At 35.9% G+C, this 26,086-nt stretch overlaps 1 protein-coding gene across 1 annotated transcript in view; it reads right to left on the reverse strand.

Moving 5' to 3' along the window:
* efnb3a (ephrin-B3a) overlaps positions 1 to 26,086 on the reverse strand; it is a 45,402-nt gene that overhangs the window by 14,839 nt on the left and 4,477 nt on the right. The window contains exon 2 of the mRNA XM_067399347.1: positions 17,566 to 17,861. Within this exon, the coding sequence (XP_067255448.1) occupies positions 17,566 to 17,861 (296 nt within the window). The remainder of the gene's footprint in view (positions 1 to 17,565; positions 17,862 to 26,086) is intronic.

Genomic DNA, 26,086 nt, shown 5'->3' on the forward strand with positions numbered 1-26,086 from the left:
CAAAACAGCAGCAGGAATTTCTCCGTTGCACACACAAACAAAGATCTGCTGCAAGTAGATGCGGTTCCGAAGCCTGTACCGGACTATAATGGAATGTCGTAACCTTGATGGAATGTAAGAAAAGTACGAGAATCTCATTATGAACCTTATCAGCTTGGATTAAGATATTAATTAGGTGATGTAATATTTGTCAGTAGTACTAACTTATTTGCTGGTAAGTTACAAGGCAGGTAAGTGGACACTACATAAATTACCGCTTGCTGCTTGTTCGTCAAACAGCTTTCTTTAGTGTGTCCTGAAGCAGGAAGATGGGAACTTGCACACTTTTCCAGAGGTCAAAACCTTACTGGACCTAAAACACCACCTTTTGACTGTGGGAATGCGATGAACTTTCAATAGAGTTCAGATGGTCTGGTTTTTGGGCCTGCTGCTGTGATCTGTAACACATAAAGTCTTGTCATGCAGTGGATTGTGGTTAAACAAGTTTCTTTCATCTGCTGCTACACAGATGTGATGCACTAAGTGAGCGTGTTTATGAGGAACAGTTGTTCTGCTGCTTCACTGAGCTGTGTAGTGATTGGATGAATGGCTTCAAGAGATGGTACACACAAAATGGAGATTCTGTCATCATTTTCTCACCCTCACGTTGTTCCAAACCTTTCTTTCCTCTCTGGAACACAAAAGAAGATATTCCTATGTATAAAAGAATTACTTTTGCCCATACAATGAAAGTCTAAAGTAAAAAATAACCCTATTGAATTTCATTGTATGAAGAAGAAAAAAAAAATTTCCACACTTTTGTATTCTGCAGAAGAAATAAAGTAAAACAGGTTTGAAACAACATGAGGGTGAATAAATGAGGACAATTTTCATTTTGAATGAACTATCCCTTTAAGTGAGCGCTTTGCTGATTGGTCACACACTCTCTTTATACTATGTCATTGAATGGCTGTTCATACTTATGAATTCAGAAGTCAGAATTATAATGATTCATATTTTTGGCTAGAATAAAACATGAATTGGGCTTAGTAAAGGACATGCATTAGATGTGTGATTTGTTTTATTATGATTATTATATGCATTTCCTATGCATATCTATGCATTTCCTCTTCCAAGAAAATGGGCTAAATAATTGACTCATTGTGCACTGAGGGGAGTATCCAATATTTTTTGTCCAATCACATGCCCCGTAGAAAAAGAGCTATCCTTCTCCTAATACCACAGACTAGCAAATATGATATTGGATATTTCTTAAATATGTTCCACCCCAACTTCCGTTTTGAATCGGAAATGTCAAAAAACCAAAACAAACAAACTGCACTTGTCAAGCAGTTTCATGGGCTGTTTATTTCTGATCAATACCAAGTTTCTTCTTCTGTGATTCTTTAATTATTACCTCCAATTCTGAAAGGCAAAGCTCAAAGAAAATCCCAAGTATCTCCAATGGTAATAACAACATTGTGACAACATCTATCTCGTAAATAAAATCATTCTGCCTTGTCTCGAAGGCAGCATGTGACTGCCTGACACAGAGTGAGTGACAGGAGGACCAATCCCTATGGAAACAAGGCTGAAATCCTACAGCCGTAATCTTAAATGTCATCTTTGGTGAGCAATTGACAGGTATTAACCGCTAATCCTGTCTGACATCCTCTCCCACATAGGCATACACACACACTCTGGGTTTTCCTGTTTTAATGACTGACCCGTCCAGCAGCTCAGTGGAGACACGTCCAGACAGCGCACAAAGATGTGACCCCTGCAGTGCACAGAACTGAATGGCGACATAGGCATAACTCAGACACTTCTACGAACAACAACATACCAAACTATTACTTTAACAAGGTCATAAATTCACAGCCAGAGTAATAAGTCCAGCCACAACTAATGAAACAAGACATTACTCCTTCCTAGTTAACTGAGCTGTCCAGGCCTCCTGCTCCCTGCAGCTCAGACAAAAGTCACTTATGTGGCAGAGGTTCTGAAAAGGGTCTTGTAAGCATGGTTAAATAATTACAGGAACTAGTCAAATATTCAAGTGAATCCTTGTGTTTTGTACTTTCGGGGCTGCTTTTAATGGACATTTTCATGAGGGCAACATTAAGAATTAATGATCTAAATCGGGCACGGATAATAAGAGAGAAAGGGCATGAGATGAGATGAGTAAAAGATAGAACAGCATGGGGGAGTGAAGGACAGGGGATGAGAAAGGTGAGAGGCCACAGTCTAATTTAAGAGAGTTTAATATAAAAGGAAAAGAAGAGAGAGACAGGTGGGTGAAACATGTCCTGGTCATATTTCACCCTAATAATAAATAGAAAAAAGGGAGAAAAAAGAAATTACATTTTGAATAAAGAAATTGAAGTCTGTTTTTAGGAATATTAAGATTCCCAAGTTCTCATCACCATAATCAGTGTTGGGGGTAACGCATTTTAAGTAACTTGAGTTATGTAATCAGATTACTTTTTTTCAAGTAACTAGTAAAGTAACGCATTACTTTTAAATTTACAACAAAATATCCGATTTACTTTTTCAAAAAAGTAATGCAAGTTACTTTGTTTTCACATGTATTGACTGACAGCTCAAAATGAATAAAAACAGTGAAATGCAATCTTAGAATATTGCACAAACCTGCAATAATTAAATAATCTTAAATTAAACAAATAGACACTTTATGTATTTAATCTCACTTTATTAACTGCTGCTGACCTTCGATGATACAATTCAACCATAGTTATAAGCAAAAATTACTTTGTGATAAACATCACATTTGTGATCAGTCTGAAGCTTATTCATTTCACTTTTGGTGTAAAAGGGCTTTTACATTTGACAAAAATTAGAACTTTTTTGTTGTTTTAAAAAACAACAACAAAAAAAACAAGCAAGCCCAGCCCGGGTGAGATAAAAGTAATGCATTACTTTCCATAAAAAATAACTAAGTAATGCAGTTAGTTACTTTTTTCAGGACTAATGCATTACTTTTAAAAGTAACTTTTTCCCCCCAACACTGATCATAAAACATCCAGATGTTTTATGTTTTTTTTAAAAGGATTATTCTGATTAAGGTGTCATTACAATAACACAGATTTGAGCCATCTGCAATAAAACATACATCCCTTGTATGTTAATATTAATTAACGCTAATATTAATATATATTCAATAACAAATAAATAAATAAATAAATAAATAAATAAAAACAATAATAAAGAAATCAATAGAAAAAAAATGTAATTACTTTCTTGGGTGATTCTCACTAAATGTGTTGCAAAAATCTCCTGAGCAAATTTCATTCACTCCAAAATAAAAATAAGAAACTACATTTATTTCTTAAAAAAAGTCTATTTTTCTTTCTTTTTTGTGTGTGTGACATTATTTGATAATTAAGCAAAGTTTTGTTACACACACACACACAAAATAATAATTAGTAAATAGATAATTGATAATAAATAAATAAATAAATAAATAAAAGATTCTTGTTCTCAGATTCTCATTGTAACAAGAAAAATTATATTGCTTACATTTTGAAGTATTTACTGATAGATTACACCTTTTCATTTTTTCCCCCACAATGCAAAATATCTTACTAGTCTAAAATGTAGCATTTTTCTGCAAAATATATCACTTATAGTTTTCTGTTTTATTTTGGTGTGGCCTGACATAACCTGGACATGTTCTTGACAAGTTTCATAAGATTCACCCAGGTAGGGAGAAGTGGAGCGCGAGCAGGAATGACTCAGAGGGACAATCTGAGCGAAACGAGTGAGATTGTAAAGGTTTTTCTCTAGGTCATGTTCATGTCAGTAATGTTTGGAGGAGATGGAGAGACGAGGACGAGGAGAGTAAGACCTACTGTCGCACTTTTAACAGCTTTTAAAGAGTGAGTACCTGTCAATCAGACGACAACAGCAGAAACCCACACACACCACCTGCCTAACATAAATAGAGCATTTACACACACACATACCCTCACAATTTCAAACAAAACCACACAGCGAATCCAAACTGCACATTCAGCAGTGTGAAATATCTGTCCTCATGTTGAAGGTGAGTATATGATGCATGTTTGAAGAGGTGTGGAAAGGCATTAACAAAACGAGAACTCGTTATTGCTCGGCGATGCCTCCTCCCTCATCCAAATCCCAATGCGGCCTCACCACCAAAACCCTGCGCCACAAAGAGCCCAGATAAAGACACATTATTGAGAATCAGCCTGCTGAAATAACGCGCTCTGACATCTGAGTCAGCCCGCAGCCAGCAGCGTGGAGGTGGGGACGCAGGGGAACAGTTAAAGAGGAGAGAGATGGGAGAAGGAGAGAGAGAAACTCTATGAACTCTGTGCTGATGAGGTACCGCAGTAGACATCGCAGATCTCCATGGATCTACTCACAGCTTGATGCGGACTAAAGTGCTATACATTAATGTCATGAAATATGCATATTTTAGACAGCAGCAGTCCTAATTCATCGGCAACTGTCAGAAAACATGGTTATGAAAGTGTATTCATAATTAATGAGAGCACCATCCCTATTGGCAAAAACCTTTTTTCAAGGTTGAACTTTCCTCTAGATCTGGCTGATGTGTGGAAATTATTTTAAACATCACAAACATGAGGAAAACCTCTAATCTCTTTGGGAACAAAGTAATTATGGTGATAATTTATTATTTCATACTGCACAAATTGAGTTGAATGCCTAAAAAAATATGTGTAATATGAGGCATTTCAAAGACAAACCTTGAAACTTTTCCATGTGTACAATAAAACCTGTGACAGTTCTCATACTCTACTGTCTTTAGAAAGGTGTGAGCGTGTCTATGTACAATCAGAACATTAAGCACTTCAGCTGTGAATTAATTACAGTGCTTCCCCAAAAACATCTGAGATCAATTCAGCTTAAATCTACTTAACATACAAACTCCATTCCAACTTTTTAATTTTATTTATTTATGTATTTTTTTTATTAAAATCATCATCATTTATTAATGTATGATTAATATGAAGTAGCACAACGGTTTTAAACAATGATATTAAGAAATGTTTCTTTAGCATCAAATCAGCATATTAAAATGACTTTTGAAGGATCATGTGACATTGAAGACCTAAGTAATTCAATTCAAGTTTATTTGTATAGTGCTTTTCACAGTATATATGGTTTCAAAGCAGCTTTACAAAAAAGCTTGTTTCAGTGTTACAATTTAGGAAGCCTTTGTTATGTAAAATTCCATATGGCAGTAATATACACTATCCAGCTGTAATCTAATATGATATGCGTTTAAGTAATGGCTGCTGAAAATTCAGCTTTGCATCACAGGAAAAAAAAATAATACATTCAAATATAAAACAGCTATTTTACATGGTAATCATATTGGCTAATATTACTGTTTAATTAAAAAAATAAAATAAATGGAGCCTTGGTGAACAAACATAACATTTAAAATTCTTACCAAACCAAAACTTTTGAATGGTAGAGTACATAATTTACATCATTTGCAGAAGGATTGCACCTACTAGTTGAGTAGTTCGGCTAGTATATCACTGAGGCAGACACTGGCCACCATACTAGGATATTTTCAGAGTAAAATAAAGAAAAATAGTAAGAAAGTCCAAAAACTCAATTTTAAGATACACACTCGCATATACCAGAAAAAACAATTATAAAAAATAAAAAAAAACAGTTACAACTGTGACAAGTAAAGTCACAATAAGAGTGATATGAAGTCATATTGATATAAAATTCAATTAGAAGAAATAAAAGATGCAAATGTGAGGGGGAAAAAAAAGTCACAATACGGATATATAAAGTTGCAATTGTGAGATAAAGTCACATTGTGAGAAATAAAGAGTCATTTACATCAGGTAAACAATGACCTGCCAACCAGTTGACTACTTTTCTGAGAGACTAGTCAAATAATAAAAACAAGTATTTATGCAAGCCCAGACTTCACTGAAGTTTTTACATAATGAACTGCTATTGGTCTTCTTTGTTGCATCTATAGATGCCTTAACACTCTGCAATACATGCATTTTATTGATTCCTTGTGCACAAAAAACATTCTGAATGCCACAATGCCAAAGCAGCTCTGATGTGGAATTAAATGTATGCCTTGCAAGCACTGTTATTTCCTTCTGGAAATGCAAACCTAGTTAATTTAATGTCACATTGTTGTATAATACAAAAAGTCTTAAAAAGAAACAATGGAGATATCTTTATTTGCATACATACTCCATCTTCCCCTATCAAGATTACATAAAGCCACCATCTCGAAGCTTCAGATTTTCAGCACTGACTCAGGTTCACCTGCAGTGTTTTCCTGTATTTTGGCACAATGCGGTCTTCACTCCATTTTAACAAGATGCCCAATCCCTGCTGGTCAAAAATGGCCCACAGCATGATGCTACACAAGCATACTTCACTGCAGGTATGGTGTTTTAAGGTGTAGGCAGCATGAGATATGCACCTTTGAATTCTGTTCAAAAGCTCTACCTTGGTCACATCTGACCACACAATCTGTTCTAGGTCTGCATTATGCTTTCCCCCCCACATGGTTCTTTCAAAGTAATGGCTTCTTTTGTATCACCACCCCATGTAGGCCAGAGCTCTTGATATGACTGACCTTATATTTTATTCTCAGCTACTGATCTCAAAGCGACTGTTGGCCTCTCGCAAGTCTCGTTCTTCAGAGTTTCGAAGAACAAACTTTCTACTCAGTGTCTTGATGGTTTGATATAGCTTGTACTTCTTGATAACTGAACGAAAAATGCCTACTGGGATATCCAAACACCAAGACATGGTTTTGTACTATTTGTTATTCAGTAAGATGTGAATTTGGATAATATATTAGTGGTCCAACTTGTGCACTATATGGAAAGTCTTCTTAAACCTTAATATCCATTATATGGCTTTGGAAGACTCTGAACATTGTGCATAAATCATATGTACTACATTTATGATGGTTTTTGGAGCACTGGCCACTGTCTATCATCATCCATATAACTTTAATTCCAATAAAGGAGAACATTTAAATGGATTGGATCCACGAATACATATACAAATGCGCTGTATGTTGGAGGAAGGCCGTCTCTTTCTCTGTCTCGTTTCCTCTGAGGTAATTATCTTAATAGGTTGACTAATAGCACCTCTCAGAAGTGTGTCAATGGTCTGGGAGGGATGGAGCAGATGGGATGTGGTAATAGAAACTGACAACACACACACAGGACCTTGCAAACCAGAGTCTCAACCCAACACAACAGAACCTACATCAAGCAGCAGTCCGGATAAGATAAAAATGCTAATGCTAACGCTAACAAAGTCATTCAATTTCACCTTGTGTTAAGACCACAACAAAATATCCTAAAGACTAACCAGTATTTGCATAATACATTGCATGAAAGCTATGGAGGACTAAACCTGCAGATATTAAAAATGAATAAATGAATAAATAAATGAAAGAATAAATAAATATATAAATTAATAGATAAATAGGTAAATAAATGTGATAATAGGAAAATAAATAAATGAATAAACCAATAAATATGATTAACTTTTAATAAAATTCACTTTCCCCCTTAATTTATTATTTTTCTGCATTTATGATTTAATTATTTCTAATTATATTTATTTATTATTTTATTTATTTTTCCATTTATTTTATATTTACTTATTTTATGCATTCATTTATTTTTATATTTATTTATTCCAATATATATTTTTTCCAGATTTATTTATTGTAACATTTATTTATTTCAACTTTTTAAATTTATTTTCGTATTTATTTTTACATTTCTTTGTCTTGTATGATAATTAGGTGGGTTGGTCTTGCTCATAGGGCTTGCTTACCATTGGTTCATCATTGATTGAAGCTCTCGCTCGATTACTCTGGCTTTGTAGTGACAGCTCTTGCGGGTGTATCACTTTATGTTCGCGACAACAAGGGTTACACCATTGCGTTCGTTTAGTTATCTTACTTCTGGCTGAGAGGGAACTAATGCTAGTCGCTAGCCGTTATCCTGGTAATCCAATAGCTGTAACGGTATATTAGATTAAGCGGTCGGAGTGTTGCGCTGCACTTTATGATTTACACCCTCCACCTTAAGACGAGAGCACCTGAGGCACTGGCTGAAGGCGCTAAACTTGAAGTGCCCACCCAAGCGCCCGTATGTGTTTTCGTAGCATTTCATGGACGGGAAGCTGACTGACGAACACCCTTACCCGAGAAATGTGTCGGCTATGATGCTCCAGTAAAGAAGTCACGGCGGCTGCTGAACAGGTTGTCAGATTCAGGTAAGCTAACTTAGCTAGCCATGTGCTTGTTAACCTAATGCTAGATTTGTGAAGTCCCTTCTATGAATTTGAAATCAGTATTATTCACAAAACACAAGGAATCTTGCACTATTACCATTGCCACCAATATATTTAATATTTACGATAGTACAATGGTACTTATTTACTGTAGTATTATAGTACATTAGTCTTACAGTAGCTTACATTATTCCTGTAAGTTACAGAGATTGCATATGATAGCAGGCAATCTAGCTACATCTCTCATATTGATATTGACTTAAGTATTAACACTAGAGTTAGAGATTGTGTATAAACTCATTTTTAATGCGTCTCTCACACTTTTCTGTTCAAGTATGAGTGCCATCATATATTCTCATGATGTACTATTACTAATGTAAACATTTTTATGGTTGTATATTCTTCCACAGATGCATCGATGAGCGTCAGTGATCAACTGTGAAGATGATCACATCCACATGCCCTGAACTGTGATGCAGAAACACAACAGGAGGATCCATCTGTCTCTGACCACAACTACACTTCAAAATCACATCTCAGTCTGAAGCCACCTACATCTGAGATGAGAACACAATGCGTTGAGCCAGCGCCATTGTACACAACTCTGAGAAACCATCATCTTTGTCAGCACACAGGGTTGACATCGGATGCGTTTCATTCAGTCGCCGAACATCTTACCAACACATACACCAACAGCTCCCAGCTACACAGTTGGGATCAGCTCCTGATGACTGATGAAGCTGTGTCTTAATTTATTGCAGGGTGATCTTGCTGAAAGGTTTGGTGTTTCAAAACCTGTTGTTGTGGTAAATTCATAACTGCAAATTCAGGGTTCCTGGAATCCCTTCGTCCAGGTGATGAAGTAACGGCAGACAGAGGCTGATCTCCTCTATGAAAGGAAGGTGAAACTCGTCATTCCAGCATTCACCAAGAGAGACTCTCTGAAGAAGACACCACCGACACTATACGCGTCGCCAAGTGGTCATATGACTGAAAAACTTAAAAATCCTTTCTTACAACAGTTCCAATTATCCTCACCTCTAAAATTGATAAAATGTAGAGAATTGATCCTGTGTAACCTTCTAAGCAACATGATTTCTGATGTAGAGGATGAATAAGTTTTGATTTGTAGGTGCGGTCCACATCTGTGCTGTGGTTTTGATTTAACTAATCAGTGTAAATAGTGTATGTAGTTATTTCTATAAACCTTTGCAATATGATCAGATGTTATCTTTTTTTAATCTTTACAATGTGGCCAGATGTTAGCAGTCAGTAATTTCTTATAAAACCATATAATGTAAGCTCTGTAGATTCCCCTTAAAACTTAAAGGAATGAAGTCTTCTGATTTAAACAGAGTAAGTCATGTCAAATTTGCAAATTAATTCCATCTTGGTTTATTGCATATGAGAATTAAATGGTGAAATATTGCATGAAGGTCAGTAAAAGTTCTCTAGCTTCCTGATAACAACAAACAACTCTTACAACTGATTTTATGAAACTTATATTAAGTGATAAATTTTCTAAAATCACAAAGTTATCACTTTTTTTTTACAAAGCTGAATTTAAAATAATTCCAGTCATTTTCAACTACACCCTCTACATGCTGCTCCAACTTCTGACAGTCCCATGGTTTCCTCTGGCTCTTCTTCATATATCTACGCATGTTAACAATGTCGATATGAGACCATCTGATCGTCGTATGAAGTTTTCTCCGTGCTCCAAATTTAAAATATTAACGGCATTAATGTTATTTCTCATTTTGCTAAAGTTATAGCTAGCTATCAACAATCTTCTAACCTAGGCGTCATCACTCTAGCGTCTGAAGTCGACGGTTCCAGACTCGATGATGATTTTGATGCTGGGGATCACATAAGTAGCTTTAGCTTCATGTTTTTATTTCTGGAATATAGTTAAAATATTTCGGCACAAATCGAATAACATTAGGTGAAAAATAACTTGCAACTCTCCAGCTGGTGCCATTTTCTTTGAAAACTCCGATCTCTATCATTTAACTGGCCTGATGAGTCTGGGCGTGAGCTCTTAACCAATGATGCACTGAAGCTACAGAAGGACCGCCTTCCTCATTTCCATGTTACACACGGAAAAGTAAAAATAAATGAATCAATAAATAAATCTAAAAATAAATACGTGGGAGTAAATATATCTAAAAATAAATGAATACATATATACATAAATAAATGTAAAAATAAATGTAAAAATAATATATAAATATAAAAATACATGAAAAATGTAAAAATGTATAAAACAAAATAAATTAAGGGGGGGGGGGGGAAATGATTTTTTTGTTAAAAATGAATCATTTATTTTTATCAAGTCATTTATTTATTTTCGTATGATCTATTTATATATTTATTTATTCTTTCATTTATTTATTCATTTTTAATATCTGCAGGTTTGGTCCTCCATAGAAAGCAGGGCGATTCAAAGTCTGGAAATGATGCTTCTCGAGGGCTGTTCCAGTCATTATTTTTAAGTAGGAGGTGAAAAAGCTGTGTGGAACGTAGCTATAAACATGTTTAAATCATCTTCCAGTGCAGTACATTTTCTTAATATCTTATTCACTGTTGCTTTTAAAGTAAATTTATCTTATTTTAACTTTGTAAATTTTAGAGCTGCCCCAGACTAAAGATTTATGATATTTTATGATATTAATTTAATTACTTAAATATATACTGGGGGCTGGGGCCCTGAGTTTCAGGGGTGAGAAAGAATATTATGCGTGTAACATTGCTAACATTGTTCTACATTAAGGCAAAATGCCAAACCATAATATAAAATATAAATTAAGCACTGTCAACATTTTAATAATTTATTAATACACCAGTGATTTCTGAGTCAGTGTCGGCTGCAAAGACATTTGACAATGCTGACTCGTCATCTCTGCAGTGTAGTGGATGCGCCTGTAGAGAGAAATGCATATTTTATATACAGTACAGTGAATATTTGTTTTTGACTTGAATTGGTTCATTTATAAGTAGTAGACAATTCAATATTTCTTTAGACATATTTCTCATGTCTGTGAGGAAAGTATACACTGAGTTTCGGTTCATTTTTGTGTTGCACTCCAGAACACGGAGACAGAGACAGCAGAAAGCATTGAACCGTGTTTGTTTTTTATTTTCCAACAGCACAAACGTTGTTAATGTGAGTTGACACAGATGAAAGTAGAGTTTACAGTTTTGAATTTTGTCTTACTCTTATCTGTATGATCAAAAATGATGAACTTTAGTATTTTAAGTTCTTTCCACTGTTATCAGGAAAAAATTCAAGTGATTGCGCCGGCGCCTCCGGGTTAGTCTGCATGAACACTTGGATATGCGCCAATAATAGGGGACATAGAGCGAGCAGCCATGTAAAGTAGCAAAGTTAGGCTACTACTTACATGTTTCAAATGATAAGCTATAGTTAGGTCGATGAATGATAGGATTCCTGCCTGACATACTGTAATTATCAAATAGACCAGTCATCTTACTATCTGTCCATCACATGACTTTGCCACTTCTCGTGGAGTTTTTTTCTGCAACTATCCAACTAATTAAATTGACTAATCTTCTCATCAACTAATGTTTGGTCAACTATTAGGGGGCAGCCCTAGTAAATGTTTATATTTTTACTAGAAAACAGTGTTTTGTACTGATATCTGTATTTACTGTATTAACAGGTGTGACTCTAAATTAATCTATTCACACAACATCTTACAGGAGTGGAACAAATACTGCCCGTATGAACAATTAACCAAAGTCAATATTTTCTGTTCCCATTTCTAATGATAACCATAAATCACCTGTAACCTTAGTGACTGAAGTAAACATCAAAGTTGGTGACTTGTATACCACATTTTTTCTGTAACCATTTGGTTACAGAATCTTGTTTTCACTAATTTGTCAAGAGTGTGAATGTTTATAGTATGAATGTTTATAAAAGATTTCGGTTTTAAATAAATGCTGTTCTTTTGAACTTTCTATTCAAAGAATCCTTAATAACTGTATCACTGTTTCCATAAAATATGAAGCAGCATAACTGTTTTAACATTGATAATAATACGAAATGTTTCTTGAGCACCAAATCACATATTAGAATGATTTTAGAAGACTGGAGAAATTATGCTGAAAATTCAGCTTTGCCATCACAGGAATAAATTAAACATCTTACAGAAGTAAATTTTATTTCTATAAGATATAATAATATTTCTTAATATTACTGTTTTTAGTGTATTTTTAATCAAATAAATGCAGCCTTGGTGACCATGAGACTTTTTTTCAAAAACATTAAAAAAAAAAAAAAATCTTACTGACCTCAAACTTTAGAACGATAGTATAACTTCTTTTTAAACAGGACTGACAACTGCATGCTGCAGAGTGTAGCCAATGTGTGTGTGTGTGTGTGTGTGTGTGTTTATGTTCAATAATATTTCCATTTCTACTCCTCAGAGCCTTCACCTACATAACTATCTGAATTCTCTATTCTCTTTCCCTCACACCATTCTCTCCATCCATCACTCTATCCCTTCATCTTCCTTCACCCTGTCTCTAGTGAACAGCTGGTGAGGAGAATTCCCACAATCCCTCACACCGTAATCTCCCTCCCTCTGCTCACACGTCCATCCATCAAAAGAGCCTTTATTCACCCCTGCTGCTGCTGCATGTGTGTGTGTGTGCTGGGTTATGTCTGATGTCACTGTGAGCATTATAGTTAGCTGTGCAGAAAGTTTAGTAATGTACAATCAAATTAAATCTTCATGTGATGAAATAAACACCAGCCACAGTGTTCGTAATGCATTTATGAGGATCATATGTTAGTAAGACTCGCTTTGAATGGTTCTACATTTACACAAGGCCTGGTGTGTGTATGTTTGTGTGTTTTATGTATATGTGTGTGTTTCTGTGTGCTTAATGACTTTAAGCGCAGCTGCAGATGCCAGGAGGTTAATGAATCACTGTGTTAAACCGTCTATATCCCATTAACCTGAGACCTACAGCATGATATTTATCAGGAGAATATAAGCACACACACACACACACACACACACACACACACACACACACACACACACACACACACACACACACACACACACACACACACACACACACACACACACACACACACACACACACACACACACACACACACACACACACACACACACACACACACACACACACACACACACACACACAGATCATTCAGATCAAACCGACACATGCAGTAATCGAAATAGAGCTGGAAATTCAAACGGATATATTCATAGGGATAAACACAGACTTTACGTGGTGACACATGGTACAAACACACACACACACACACACACACACACACGCACGTTTACACACCAACCATAGTGTGGTGTGGGGCTCTGATTGCTGACCTAGTTTGGGAGGGACCTGTCACTACTCATAGCCATCAGATGGAAAACTCTCTGGCTCAGCATGGCAGACACACACAAACAAGCACACAAACACATCCACAAACGCTGAACTTTGGAATTTAGAGAAAAGTGCGGCATCTGTGTGAAATTAAATAGTACGGTTTTAATTTTGACATGGCTTCAAACTGTGCAGCAAGGTATGCTAAACGTTACAGCTAAAAATACATAAATGAAATGGCATGTGATAAAGTGTGTGGTCGAGCTGGAAAAACTTCTCATGTTTCTACACTGCAAGCAAGTACGGGGTTCTAAATATGAAATAAAACTGGGTCACCGTCAAATTTTACCACTTTCGTGTAGATACAATTTCCACTCAGAAATTGCAAGTTGATTTCACAAATAATTACAAAGAAATTATGCCTGAAATTTTGAAGTAGAAAGACTGAATTTCTTGTTAAACTTTAACAAAAAAATAAATAAAAATAATTGTCAATAGTAAAAATTGTGAAATTATTATATCACTATAAATTATAATTTTATTATCAAAAATTATTATTAAATATTAATAAAATACATTCAAGTGGAAAAAAAGAAATCACAAAAAAAAGACTTTAGACAGTCTCTCAAATGCAAATTTTAAATCCAAATCTTAAATCAGTATCTTAAGTGTTAAATCTTTAACATATTAAATCAAAATCTTAAAATAAGTACAAATCTAAATGAAATCAAAGTCTTAAAAAGAAATCTAAACCATAAAACTAAATGCAATTTTAAAATATGACCCTTAAAATCAAAATCGGTCAAAAAAAAAAAAAAAAAAAAAAAAGTGTTAAATCTAAATGTTAAATATTAAAGGTGCCGTAGAACGTCTTTTTAAAAGATGTTATATAAGTCTAAGGTGTCTCCTGAATGTGTCTATGAAGTTTCAGCTCAAAATACCCCATATATTTTTTTTATTAATTTTTTTTAACTGCTTATTTTGGGGCATCATTAAATATGAGCTGATTTAGGCTGCGGCCCCTTTAAATGCTCACACATTAACAGCATAAACAAAGTTCACACAGTTAATATAACCCTCAAAATGGATCTTTACAAAGGGTTTGTCATGCAGCATGTCTAATCGCACAAGTATGGTATTTATTTGGATGTTTACATTTGATTCTGAATGAGTTTGATAGTACTCCGTGGCTAAAGCTAACATTACACACTGTTGGAGAGATTTATAAAGAATGAAGTTGTGTTTATTCATTATACAGACTGCAAGTGTTTAAAAATACAGCTCTTGTCTCAGTGAATACAGTAAGAAACAATGGTAACTTTAACCACATTTAACAGTACATTAGCAACATGCTAACGAAACATTTAGAAAGATAATTTACAAATATCACTAAAAATATCATGTTATCATGGATCATGTCAGTTATTATTGCTCCATCTGCCATTTTTCGCTGTTGTTCTTGCTTGCTTACCTAGTCTGATGATTCAGCTGTGCACATCCAGACATTAATACTGGCTGCCCTTGTGTAATGCCTCAATCATGGGCTGGCATATGCAAATATTGGGGGCATACACCCCAACTGTTACGTAACAGTCGGTGTTATGTTGAGATTCACCTGTTCTTCTGAGGTCTTTTAAACAAATGAGATTTATATAAGAAGGAGGAAACAATGGAGTTTGAGACTCACTGTATGTCATTTCCATGTACTGAACTCGTTATTTAACTATGCCAAGGTAAATTCAAGTTTCAATTCGATGGCACCTTTAAATTCAAGTTCAAATCTAAATGTAATCTAAATCTTAAAAATCTAATTTAAATGCAAAGTTTAAATTGGAATCTCAAATCAAAATCATGTTAAATCTCAATGTAAAATTTTAAATGTTAAAAAAAATTTATTTACTGAATCTTTGGTTAAAAAACCCCTCTAAAATCTAAATCTAAATGACGTCGCTCACTTACAAACCATGTAGTTTTATTGATTAGAAGTCATTTTGCTGTATCGCACTCGCTCACACTGGGAGGTTATGTATTTGTGTACACACACCGGATAGGGTCGGAGTAGGGTTCATCTCTAATATTTCAGCTTAACCTTGATAAATAAACCAACAAGACCTTTTCAATAATTAACAAGCCCTCACCACAACTCTAATCCAGTGTGACACAAACACACACACATACATACACACACACACACTGATGCTCCAGAGCTGAAATCTGTACATGTAAGAAAGCTGAAAGCTGTACATGTAAGTCCACAGTAATACAAATTTTAATTTTATACCGTTAACATGGTCAGCAATGCAACTAGTGTGAATTATCGACTATGTGATTATGTGCTTGGCAGAACAGGATGGTAAAGGGGAGGTTTTGGAGAGGGATTCTAATGCATTGGGTTTTTTGAATGCTTTTTTAGGGTAAAGTGCTCCCCTGGGAACTCGGTTAGCGCCCAGTGATCAAAGTTTTGACAAAAGAGCTCGGAGCGTTTGATACACTCTGATACACACTCAGCAGGGAGAAGATCTCAGCTTCAAACAGTGCAGATCACAGGGGAAACAAGCACCAGCTAAAAGCATCACTCGCAGCCACACACACCAGGACGAAACCACAAAAACCTACACTAATAAGCTGTGCTTTTATCCCATATTAAAACACATAAATAGCTTACATCCGTGATTTATAACAGCACAGACACCATACATGGTGAAACACACACTGCGTGCATGTTTTACCATTGGTCGGGCTGATGTGTCTAGCTGCTCTTAAATGCCCTTGAGTCTCACAGGCCCATTACAGCCAATTAAGATCCACATAATCACAAGCGTGTGCAAAACCGCAGCACCCGACGCTCTGTCTTTCTCTTTCTCATTATGGGCATATTGCAGAAATTAACAACTGCCAACATAGGTTAATTAAAAGTGATTTCCTTAGGGAACAAACAGTAACACACACACATATTCTGTGTTTTATCGATGGATTCATCTATTGGTGGAGCAACTACGAGGTAAATTTGACGGGACAGAACCCCTGCGGCTGATGCGTGTTGTTATTGCACTTGGGTAATTAGCAAATATTCCCTAAAATGTTTGTCCATTCAAATTTTTTTTATAGAAGAAATTCTTTAAAAATCTTATTTCTGGGCTTTAACCTTTTTTATATTTAATTTTACATCAGGCCTCTCAAATTCATTTTAAATGGCAGGTCAACTAGAGCCATTTGAGTAGCCACAACAAATGCAAGTGTTTATACCTTGAATTTGAACTATGAAGGAACAGTTATTATACAGCTTAGCACACAACCATCAGAAACCTTTTTTTAATGGATGTGAATAATAAATAAATATATAAAAATAAATTAATTTATTATTAACTTTAACATCCACTGAAAATTTTTGAGAAAGATTGTGTGCTAAAAATGCCTACAAAACTATAAGACAACATTAATACGTAGCCCTGCACATGATGTGGAAAAAAAAAAAATATTATACATTTTTTTTCTTGTGGGCACAAGCTTTATTGTGGCCACATATTAAGAATTTGTTCACGACTTATTCATGTCCATGTTTTATTTATTCCTTCCCTCATTTTAGTTAATTTGTGACCACGTTGTACTGTTTTCTTGTGGCTACATTGTAGTCATTTGTTCTCTTGTTTTAATTTTGTTAAATCATGGCCACGATTTAACTAAGGGCCCATCCACACGGAGACGAGTTTAGCTATCAGTATCTCACAGTATCTTTTACGAATGCTTAATCCCATTCTGTACACACATCATATGTATGGTTATGGATGGTGTTTCTGACTTCTGCAAGTAAATTTAGCTGTCACTCCCAAAACTGCACCCTTTGTTTCTTGTAATTACAATATTAACACATACACTTACCTATAATGTAGTAGTCTCGTAAGTTCTTGAACTCGTGACCCCACAGGTTGGGCGAATACTCCTGGAACTTGATGGTAAACCTCATATCGCTGTTGGGTTTGTCGCAGGTGAGCAACAGGTTGGGGGCGCCCATCACCTCACACCTGTCGGCCTGCTCTCGTGACGACACCAGGTACAGTTTATAATACTCATACTCAGGGGGAGAGTTTGGCCCCAAAGGACTTGTGGCAGGACACACAAGGTCCAAACGATCCCCTATTTGAGGGTAGATTATATAGCCCCTCTCATCTCCAAACCTGCAGAAAGAGAGAGATGAAAAATGAGTGACAGACAAATAAGTAATGATCATCTCCATGGAAACTGAGATTGACAGTCTGATATTTGCTTGCATGTACGTGCATGTGAAACTGCAAGGCCTGTTTGATGCCGGAACTGCCCTTTTTGTTCATACATTTTTTACTCAAAATGTAAACATACATGCCCTTTGGTTCTGGAGTGTGTGTGAGAGGGCATATGTGTGGCTTTGCTTGCCAATGTGATGAAAATGAGCATGTGTAGAGGTCACGTTTGCCTTCAAAGATAAAACCTGAAATTGCTTAGATTTTGGGGAGCAGCCAATGGCTTAAAGGGAATGTTCACCCAAAAATGAATATTTCAGTCATCATTTACTGAATGATGCCTCATGTCTTTCCAAACCTGTATGACTTTCGTCTGTGGAGCATAAAGATATTTTGAAGAATTGTGCTGGTCGTTCTTTTCAATGCAATTATGATGGATGGGGACTTCAAAAAGGTCTCAAAAGAACAATGAGAGCATCATAAAAGTAGTCCATACAACTTGTGCGAGAAACAGACTTTAAGCTATTATTTAGCAATTATCTTCCCCTTCCCCCGAGATGTTAACTACTGTGTCTGGATCATTGAGTCATTGAGTTAAAGGGGGGAGGGGGGTCTAAGTCTAATGCTATTTCATGCATTTTGACTTATTTATACTGTTAAAGTGTTGCATTCTCATGCTAAACATGGCCAAAGTTTCAAAACACACAAACATTTTTTTTTTTAGAACAATTTCTAGAAAATTCTTAAGTTCTCAGATATTTTCTTCAGAACATATTTTTTTTTCTTTCTTAAAGGGGACCTATTACGCACTTGTTTTGGGGGTCTACTAGAACACATTTCCATGCCTGAATATTCAAAAACATTATTTTTCACATATAGTCAAACCAAAAATTATTCAGACACTTTTTATATTTTTGGTATATTTTTACTAGTGGGTGCAGGAAAACTATAGTTCATTTATGTAAGTGAGGATAGCAAAATTAAGTAAACTGTGACATATTATACCAGTAAAAATCGATACAAATTTGGAACCAAAAAATATTCAGACACTTTGACCTGACCATGTTTTGCTTAAGTGTTATCTGACACTTACTGTTAAGATTAATATTTTCTGACACAGTTTAACTCTGAGATCTTGTCATATTTTATTACCATTTTTTAAACCATAGTGCATTAATTAAGTATTAATGAAATGTTCTAGGTGTCTGAATAAATTTTGGTTTGATTGTATTTTACATTATTGCAGCACCTCTCTTCCCAGTCTGTCTAGTTCCATACAAAAAGCACAGTTTGCTCCGATTGGTCGGCAAGACCGTGCTTCTAAAAAGTCACGGGCCCTTATCATCAACACAGTACCAACTCAACTTATCCAGTGTTGATAGGAATTCACTGCTCTGTGTCATTTTAAGCCATGAATGTTAAAGTTATTATTAAAGAACCCATCTCAAGATAAAGACCGTCGCAAGATGGCCCGGATGCTCCCAAAAATTATGTAGTAATTCTAAAATTAAATATAAGGCCTCTATTTGGTCCCTATAGAGTGGTTACTGAATTTCCCTGTAGAGTTCTTACCGTATTATGTGCAATGTCACATGAAGAAAACTCAAAAGAACAATGCCACTTAAAAGTTGTGGAGTATGTTTATGGTACTTTATTATTTTGGAGCTTGACAGCCCCAGTCCTTAATTTATCATGCTATGAAACAGTGTTAATTTTTGGGTAAACTAGTCCAAATATTAAATAATATGTCATAATGAAAATAAAAAGGGTTCGAGAATTCATTAGCTTGGCATAAAAAAAAAAAAAAAGAAGAGTCCATCAATGGAAAAAAGAGTGTATGTGACAAGATCATATCCAAATATATATATATATATATATACACACTTTCATAAAAACAGCTTTGAGACACAACAAACAATTATTCATTATTTTATAGTACATTCTCAGTCAAACCAAGGCCAAAAGCTGAGACACAGCACTTAAAAGCTCCTATACCTCCATTCTTTTGAGGAAGAAAACTGTGGCATTTACCAGACTGACATTTTAGCTCTATTCAAGAGACTGAGTCTTGTTCTGAAGTTGAAAATTTACCTCACAAATAACCCCACTGCAGATAAAGGCATTTTGCAGGCCTCTCACTCCTCGCGCTAAGTGTTTAAAGCTTGACATTTCCATCAGGCTGAGACATCCAAGCAAAACTCCAATTAACCACACTGCAGTTTAAAGACACCAGTGCACAGAGAGACGGATAGATCCAAAAAAAATGCTCTAGTCAGCCAGATGAGAGAAAAAAGTTAAAATCATGTGAGAGCAAAGCACCTGATCTGTGTATCAACACATATCCATTAACACACCGAGTTTTGGCCTCAATCAGTGGTCTGTCACACCAAACACACGTGACCAAGATGCAACGAAAGCCAATGTGATCTTGGTCTATTCATTAACTACTAACATAAGGGATCAGACAGAGGGCAAAATCATTATCTAATAATCAGACGCTTTATATTATCAAATGAAAACCCAGAACACCGCTGTTTAGAGCAAAACACGCACTAGGATTTCGGTGTTTACATTGTGCTGCTCACTGAACCAAGCAATTTACCAAAGGCTTTGAATTATGGTGACCACACACACAAACACTCTGACCATTTATGATGAACTGGGTTCATCGGACTGTCTGTATGTTTAGTTATTTATAGAGACTTGTTTAATCCTTTTGTCTGTGTGATATATTTACCTAATTGAGTGCGATAGAAGGCACAGGGGGGCAATCTGGCATTCTTTACTGGTTTTAACTGGATTGTGATTGGTTAGTGAACTCACCCCACACTGTTTAGATAAAGGTTAAAGGTGGCTGGCCTGATTACAAGCTGTCACTTTTGGGAGGCGTTGTGGGTTTCTGAGCTGGTTTTATGCTTCTCATTGGAGTTTGAATCCCAGGGCTCCTTTACACTTGCACTGAAGAGATGGAGTGACTTTGGGCCGCCCTTGAGTTTCTAAGGCCGTCGGAAGCTTTGAATCCAGACTCTTTTTCCCCTTTCACTCATCAACAAACCTTCACTTCACTCGCACCAACACAACATTTTCCCATGAGCCCATGCTGGACTTCCCAAAGTTTGCTTTCAGCAAAATAATGCAACAGAATGAAAAGGAAGTGAAATTCATAATTGTAATAATTCCAAATTCATGCATAATCTTTGTTGTTAGACAAAAGCAGGTGAAGGCATAGACTGTATATAATCATCAAAATTAGGTTTTTGGCTGCTGCAAACCACTGTCAGTATTAAAAGGGTCAGAGAGAGGGTAGAAAATGATCACAAAATGCTAAATTATGACTGTTTTTGGACATTCTATGTAGTCAAAAGTGTAGAGTATGGCTCCTTTAATTTCGCAACAGAGGACAATGGCACATTTCATCTTACTTGTGTTTTCCTTACGCTCAAGCAAATGGATACGTTAACCTCAAATCCTGCCACCCTGCAGATCCCAACTGTTTTTCTTCAGTCCAAACGGAAGACATTTCTATCAGAGAGCTGTCAGACCCCTGCTGAGGCATACGAAGCACGGCGACCATTACCAAGACCACCCCAGAATAACAAAGGACAAAAATCAAATCTCAGCATAATACACTTTACTGATGGAGGCAAATGTAACATGCTGCATCTGTTTCTGACTACACTACACTGATTTTTCAAAGGCTTTTAAACATGTCAAAATTTCTCTGTGATGTGATCACCAGTTGACGAGCTGAATGCATTTCTCTTCCCTCTACACAGGAAAAAACAGCTTTGCTTGTTGAAGAAACTGACAGTTTTTGTCTGTTCATGGTTCAAGCGAATTGCAGAAATATTGTGCGTTCTTTGCAGTGGTTATCAGGCCTGATGATGCCAAATTTTCTCTCGGGTTGGTAGATTTTGCAAACATATTTATTCATGGAAAAGGTGATTTTTGGTGAAAATTTTAGTTGAATCAAACCTTCTTTTGCACTGAAGACAATCAAAGTAAGAAATGCCTACATATGTATTGGAAACACTCCTTCTGTGATCTCCATGAACTCTCCATGATTTTAATATTCAGCCATCTGAAACTGATCTTTTTATGTATGAAATATGCAGCATGTCTATGTTTATCTTCATTTACATGGAAATTTAAGAAACACATTCTTTGATGGGAAAAATAACTCTTCAGCCTAGAAAAAAACCCTCTCAAATCAGTGATTAAGTACTTTAATGTCAATGGATCAGAATTTGCAAGGTTTATACTCATCATTGATTCACCACTGCAGAATCACAAGTACAAAAGTTTCCTCATGCCACACAAGGCAACAAACGGCTGATGGAGCTGAAACTCAAACAAACCCACAAGGTAAACCACTGATTACACTTCACCTCACTGCAGCAATGTGGAAAATGAACTCTATTTTGAGTTTATATAATGACGCTATTTTATTATAATTGCACAAAACTAGAGATATTTCCCTTCCCTTCCCTTCTCTAAGAATGTGTTTGTGTGTGTGTAGATCCCCTGAAGTTACAAACCCAGATTGTCTTTAAAAGTAAAACTTATAAATAATACAGTAAATAAAGTAAACTTTTTCCCACCATTTTAAAAATGCACAAAGTTTACTTTTAGGGTTAGGATTAGTCTATACCAAGTCCAGACTGAATCTCAGAACTTTATTATTTCTGCAGTGATTTTGAGGTAAAATTGTGTTAAATATGGTAAATGGTGTTAAAGATTAGTTCACTTCAGAATTAAAATTTGCTGATAATTTACTCACCCCCATGTCATCCAATATGTTTATGTCTTTCTTTCTTCAGTTGAAAAGAAATTAAGATTTTTGAGGAAAACATTCCAGAATTGCTCTCCATATAGTGGTCTTCACTGGGATACAAGGGGTTGAAGGTCCAAATTGCAGTCTCAGTGCAGCTTCAAAGGGCTCGACATGATCCTAGCAAAGGAATAAGGGTCTTATCTTGCGAAACGATCAGTCATTTTCCCCCCAAAAAATATACTTTTTAACCACAAATGCGCGTCTTGCACTGCTCTGCGATGCGGCACGCATTACGAAAGGACGTTGGAAAGGTTATGCGTGATGTAGGTGAAAATACCGATCCAGTGTCTACAAAGGGAACATGCAAAGACAAAGCCAAACGCCCTTTACAAAAAAAAAGGTAAAACAACGATGTCAGATGATTTTGATGTTGGAGAAGAAAATGAAATGAGAGTTTTGCACCTTACTGCGGTACTTCCGCGTACGTCACGCGTAACCTTTCCAACGTGATTACATAATGCATGGATCGCAGAGCAGTGCAAGACGAGCATTTGTGTTTAAAAAGTATACTTTTTTTTTTTTTTAGAAAATGACTGATCGTATCACTAGACAAGACCCTTATTCCTCAGCTGGGATTGTGTAAAGCCCTTTGAAGCTGCGTTGAAACTGCAATTTGGACCTTCAACCCGTTGTACCCCAGTGAAGTCCACTATATAGAGAAAAATCCTGGAATGTTTTCCTCAAAAACCTTAATTTCTTTTCAACTGAAGAAAGAAAGACATGAACATCTTAGATGACAAGGGGGTGAGTAAAATATCAGGAAATTTTAATTCTGAAGTGAACTAATCCTTTATGCTAAACTATGAGTACACTCTTATCAGTAGCTGAAGCAAAGAGTAAGAATAACATATTTAATAAACTAACACAAAACAAATCTGATTCTATGTTGGTCTAGACTGCAGTAACTCACATTGAGCTTTGTTAAAAAACAAAAAAAAGGTATGTAGTCCTTTAGTCCACGTGTGCGCAAAAGGGTGTGTGTGGAGTTTATGGTCGTCAAGACCTGTTGAGTGCACCTAGATTATCTTAAGGGCTCGAAGAGTGTTGTTTCATGTTCTTATCAGTGCTATTTAATTAGCTAAGGGCTGGAGATAACTTACACATTCCTGAACTCTGACGGACTGAAACTCACTTACCACGTGGTTGAGAACCACATGCCACAAATGTACAGTGACTCACATATGCTAAAACAAACACAAAAGCCTAAAACTAGGGACGCAAAGATATGTAACTTCTGGGCACGATAACGGTAATCAATCAACAGCCTGCTGTTACCGATGGCTTTTTAATGTGCTACAGGTGTTATGTTTCACAATAAATAAAATATGATCAATCATAGGAATCTGTAAAATATCACACAGATTAGATAGTTACGCGTCTTACTGTTGGAAAGGTTTTAGTAGAATGCAAGTATACAATAGTGAGCATTTGTACACTATAGAGTTTTTAAAAGTTACTTATGCTCACAAAGGCTGCATTTATTTGATCAAAAATTCAAAAACAGTAATATTGTCAATTATTAATTATGTTGTCAAAGTTGAAAACACTTCTTTAATATTATTGTAGAAACAGTGATGCATTCTTTGATGAATATAAAGTTTAAAGCAACAGCATTTACCATCCTTGCTGAATAAAATCTGACTCCAAAATTTGAAGAGTGGTGTACATGAAAGCCCTCAGATGGACACGTAAAGAGTATTGACACAGGATGGGTCTTTGTGATCAAAAATAGCTAGATGGAGTTCAACAAAATAGTATCAAATAGATTGTTGAGCTTACAAGACCCCATTTTACAAAAATGAACTACTTTTCACTGACACACATTACAACAAAAAATGGATGAAAACAATGATGAAAACAATGATGTAATATTCCAGCTTATTGACAAATAATATGATCGGCCAACAACATATTATGCACCTCTACACAAAACATATCTGGGTGGTCTTCTGTTCCGGTCAGGTTGAGGAGTTTCAGGGAGCCGACGGGCCCAGAGGCCGCTGACTCCTCAGCCCAACATGAAAAGACTCATCAAGCTCCAAACACTCAGATGATTAAAAATGAACGTCACTAAAAATAACCTTCCCTTTGTTTGGAAGAGAGGGAGGGGAGGGCACAGGGAGAGAGGATAACTCCCAACTCACTTTTCATCTGTTCTCTCGCTTTCTCTCAACTCTCCGTTTTCATGTTCGAAACCGAGCCATGGGGGAATTAACCAAATCTGATTCTTTTTAAAGATTGTGGATAAAATGTTCAGCGGCCTGTTTAGTATACTGACATCTTTGCAGACTGGAAGTGTGTGGGTCCACCATTTTCACACATTTTACAGATTTAAATCAATTCCGCCGAATTCCACAGAGAAAGTCCGAAGACTCCGTCTGGGCCTACTAATGAGATATCAGCTAAAAACACGATGGCCATGATGCATCTAGTCTATAAAAACAAATGCATGTTCTCATTGCTGACTGTTTACTTTTCTTCATTGAGTTTTTTGACAATCTATTGTTCATGATTCACTTATAAGGCTTGCCAATTACCAACATTTTTCCTTTAGAAACAATAAATGCTCATCCAACCTTTATGAAAATGGCAAACAAGGCAAAAAAAGAGGAAGAGAGGAATGAGTTTTTTCAGTAAATTGGATAACATCAGAACCCAATCCAGTGTACTCTCAATCCATGGACGACATACAGTGAAAGTGAACAACAGCGAAAGATACAAATCACTGTCATCATCATAAACGTTGTGTTTCACAAGGGGTGCTAATGTTAACAGATGACGTGTAGTGCAATTCTTGTGTCTGCAAGTCCACTGTAATACCACCCCCACCCCCCTCGGTTCAGAACCATCATCGGGGTAATCTTAAAACTGTAATTACGCTTTCCACACACAGCACAGTATCATGCCAGTGCTTTGAAGGCATGCCAGAGACGCACCTTTGAAACCGAAAATTAAATATGAGTGAAACAAGAGAGGGAGGTTTTCATCGTGAAGATGGCAGGTCCAGAAAATGACAATGAAATTGAGCGCTCAAAAAGTCAAACTATGAAGTTTCAAGGGTTGCTGGTATAACTCAAATGCCTTTATGAGAAACATGAGAAACACAAACTGTGCTTGGATTCAGCCTGTTCATACATAAAGTTTACACATTTTTGTTTGGATATAGACAGAAACGTACCATATGTACTGACAGCATCTAAAATGTACAAGTATTTACATTCGCACATCTTTGGAAACCTAAACATTTTAAAATCTAAACACTTTAAATGATATATTATATTATAAATGTATTTGCATAGTTATATTTTACTATTGTGATTCAATGATAATCATTTTCATTGATTTGACC

The sequence above is a fragment of the Chanodichthys erythropterus genome, chromosome 10 (assembly GCF_024489055.1).
Source record: "Chanodichthys erythropterus isolate Z2021 chromosome 10, ASM2448905v1, whole genome shotgun sequence".
NCBI classification, from domain to species: Eukaryota; Metazoa; Chordata; class Actinopteri; order Cypriniformes; family Xenocyprididae; genus Chanodichthys; species Chanodichthys erythropterus.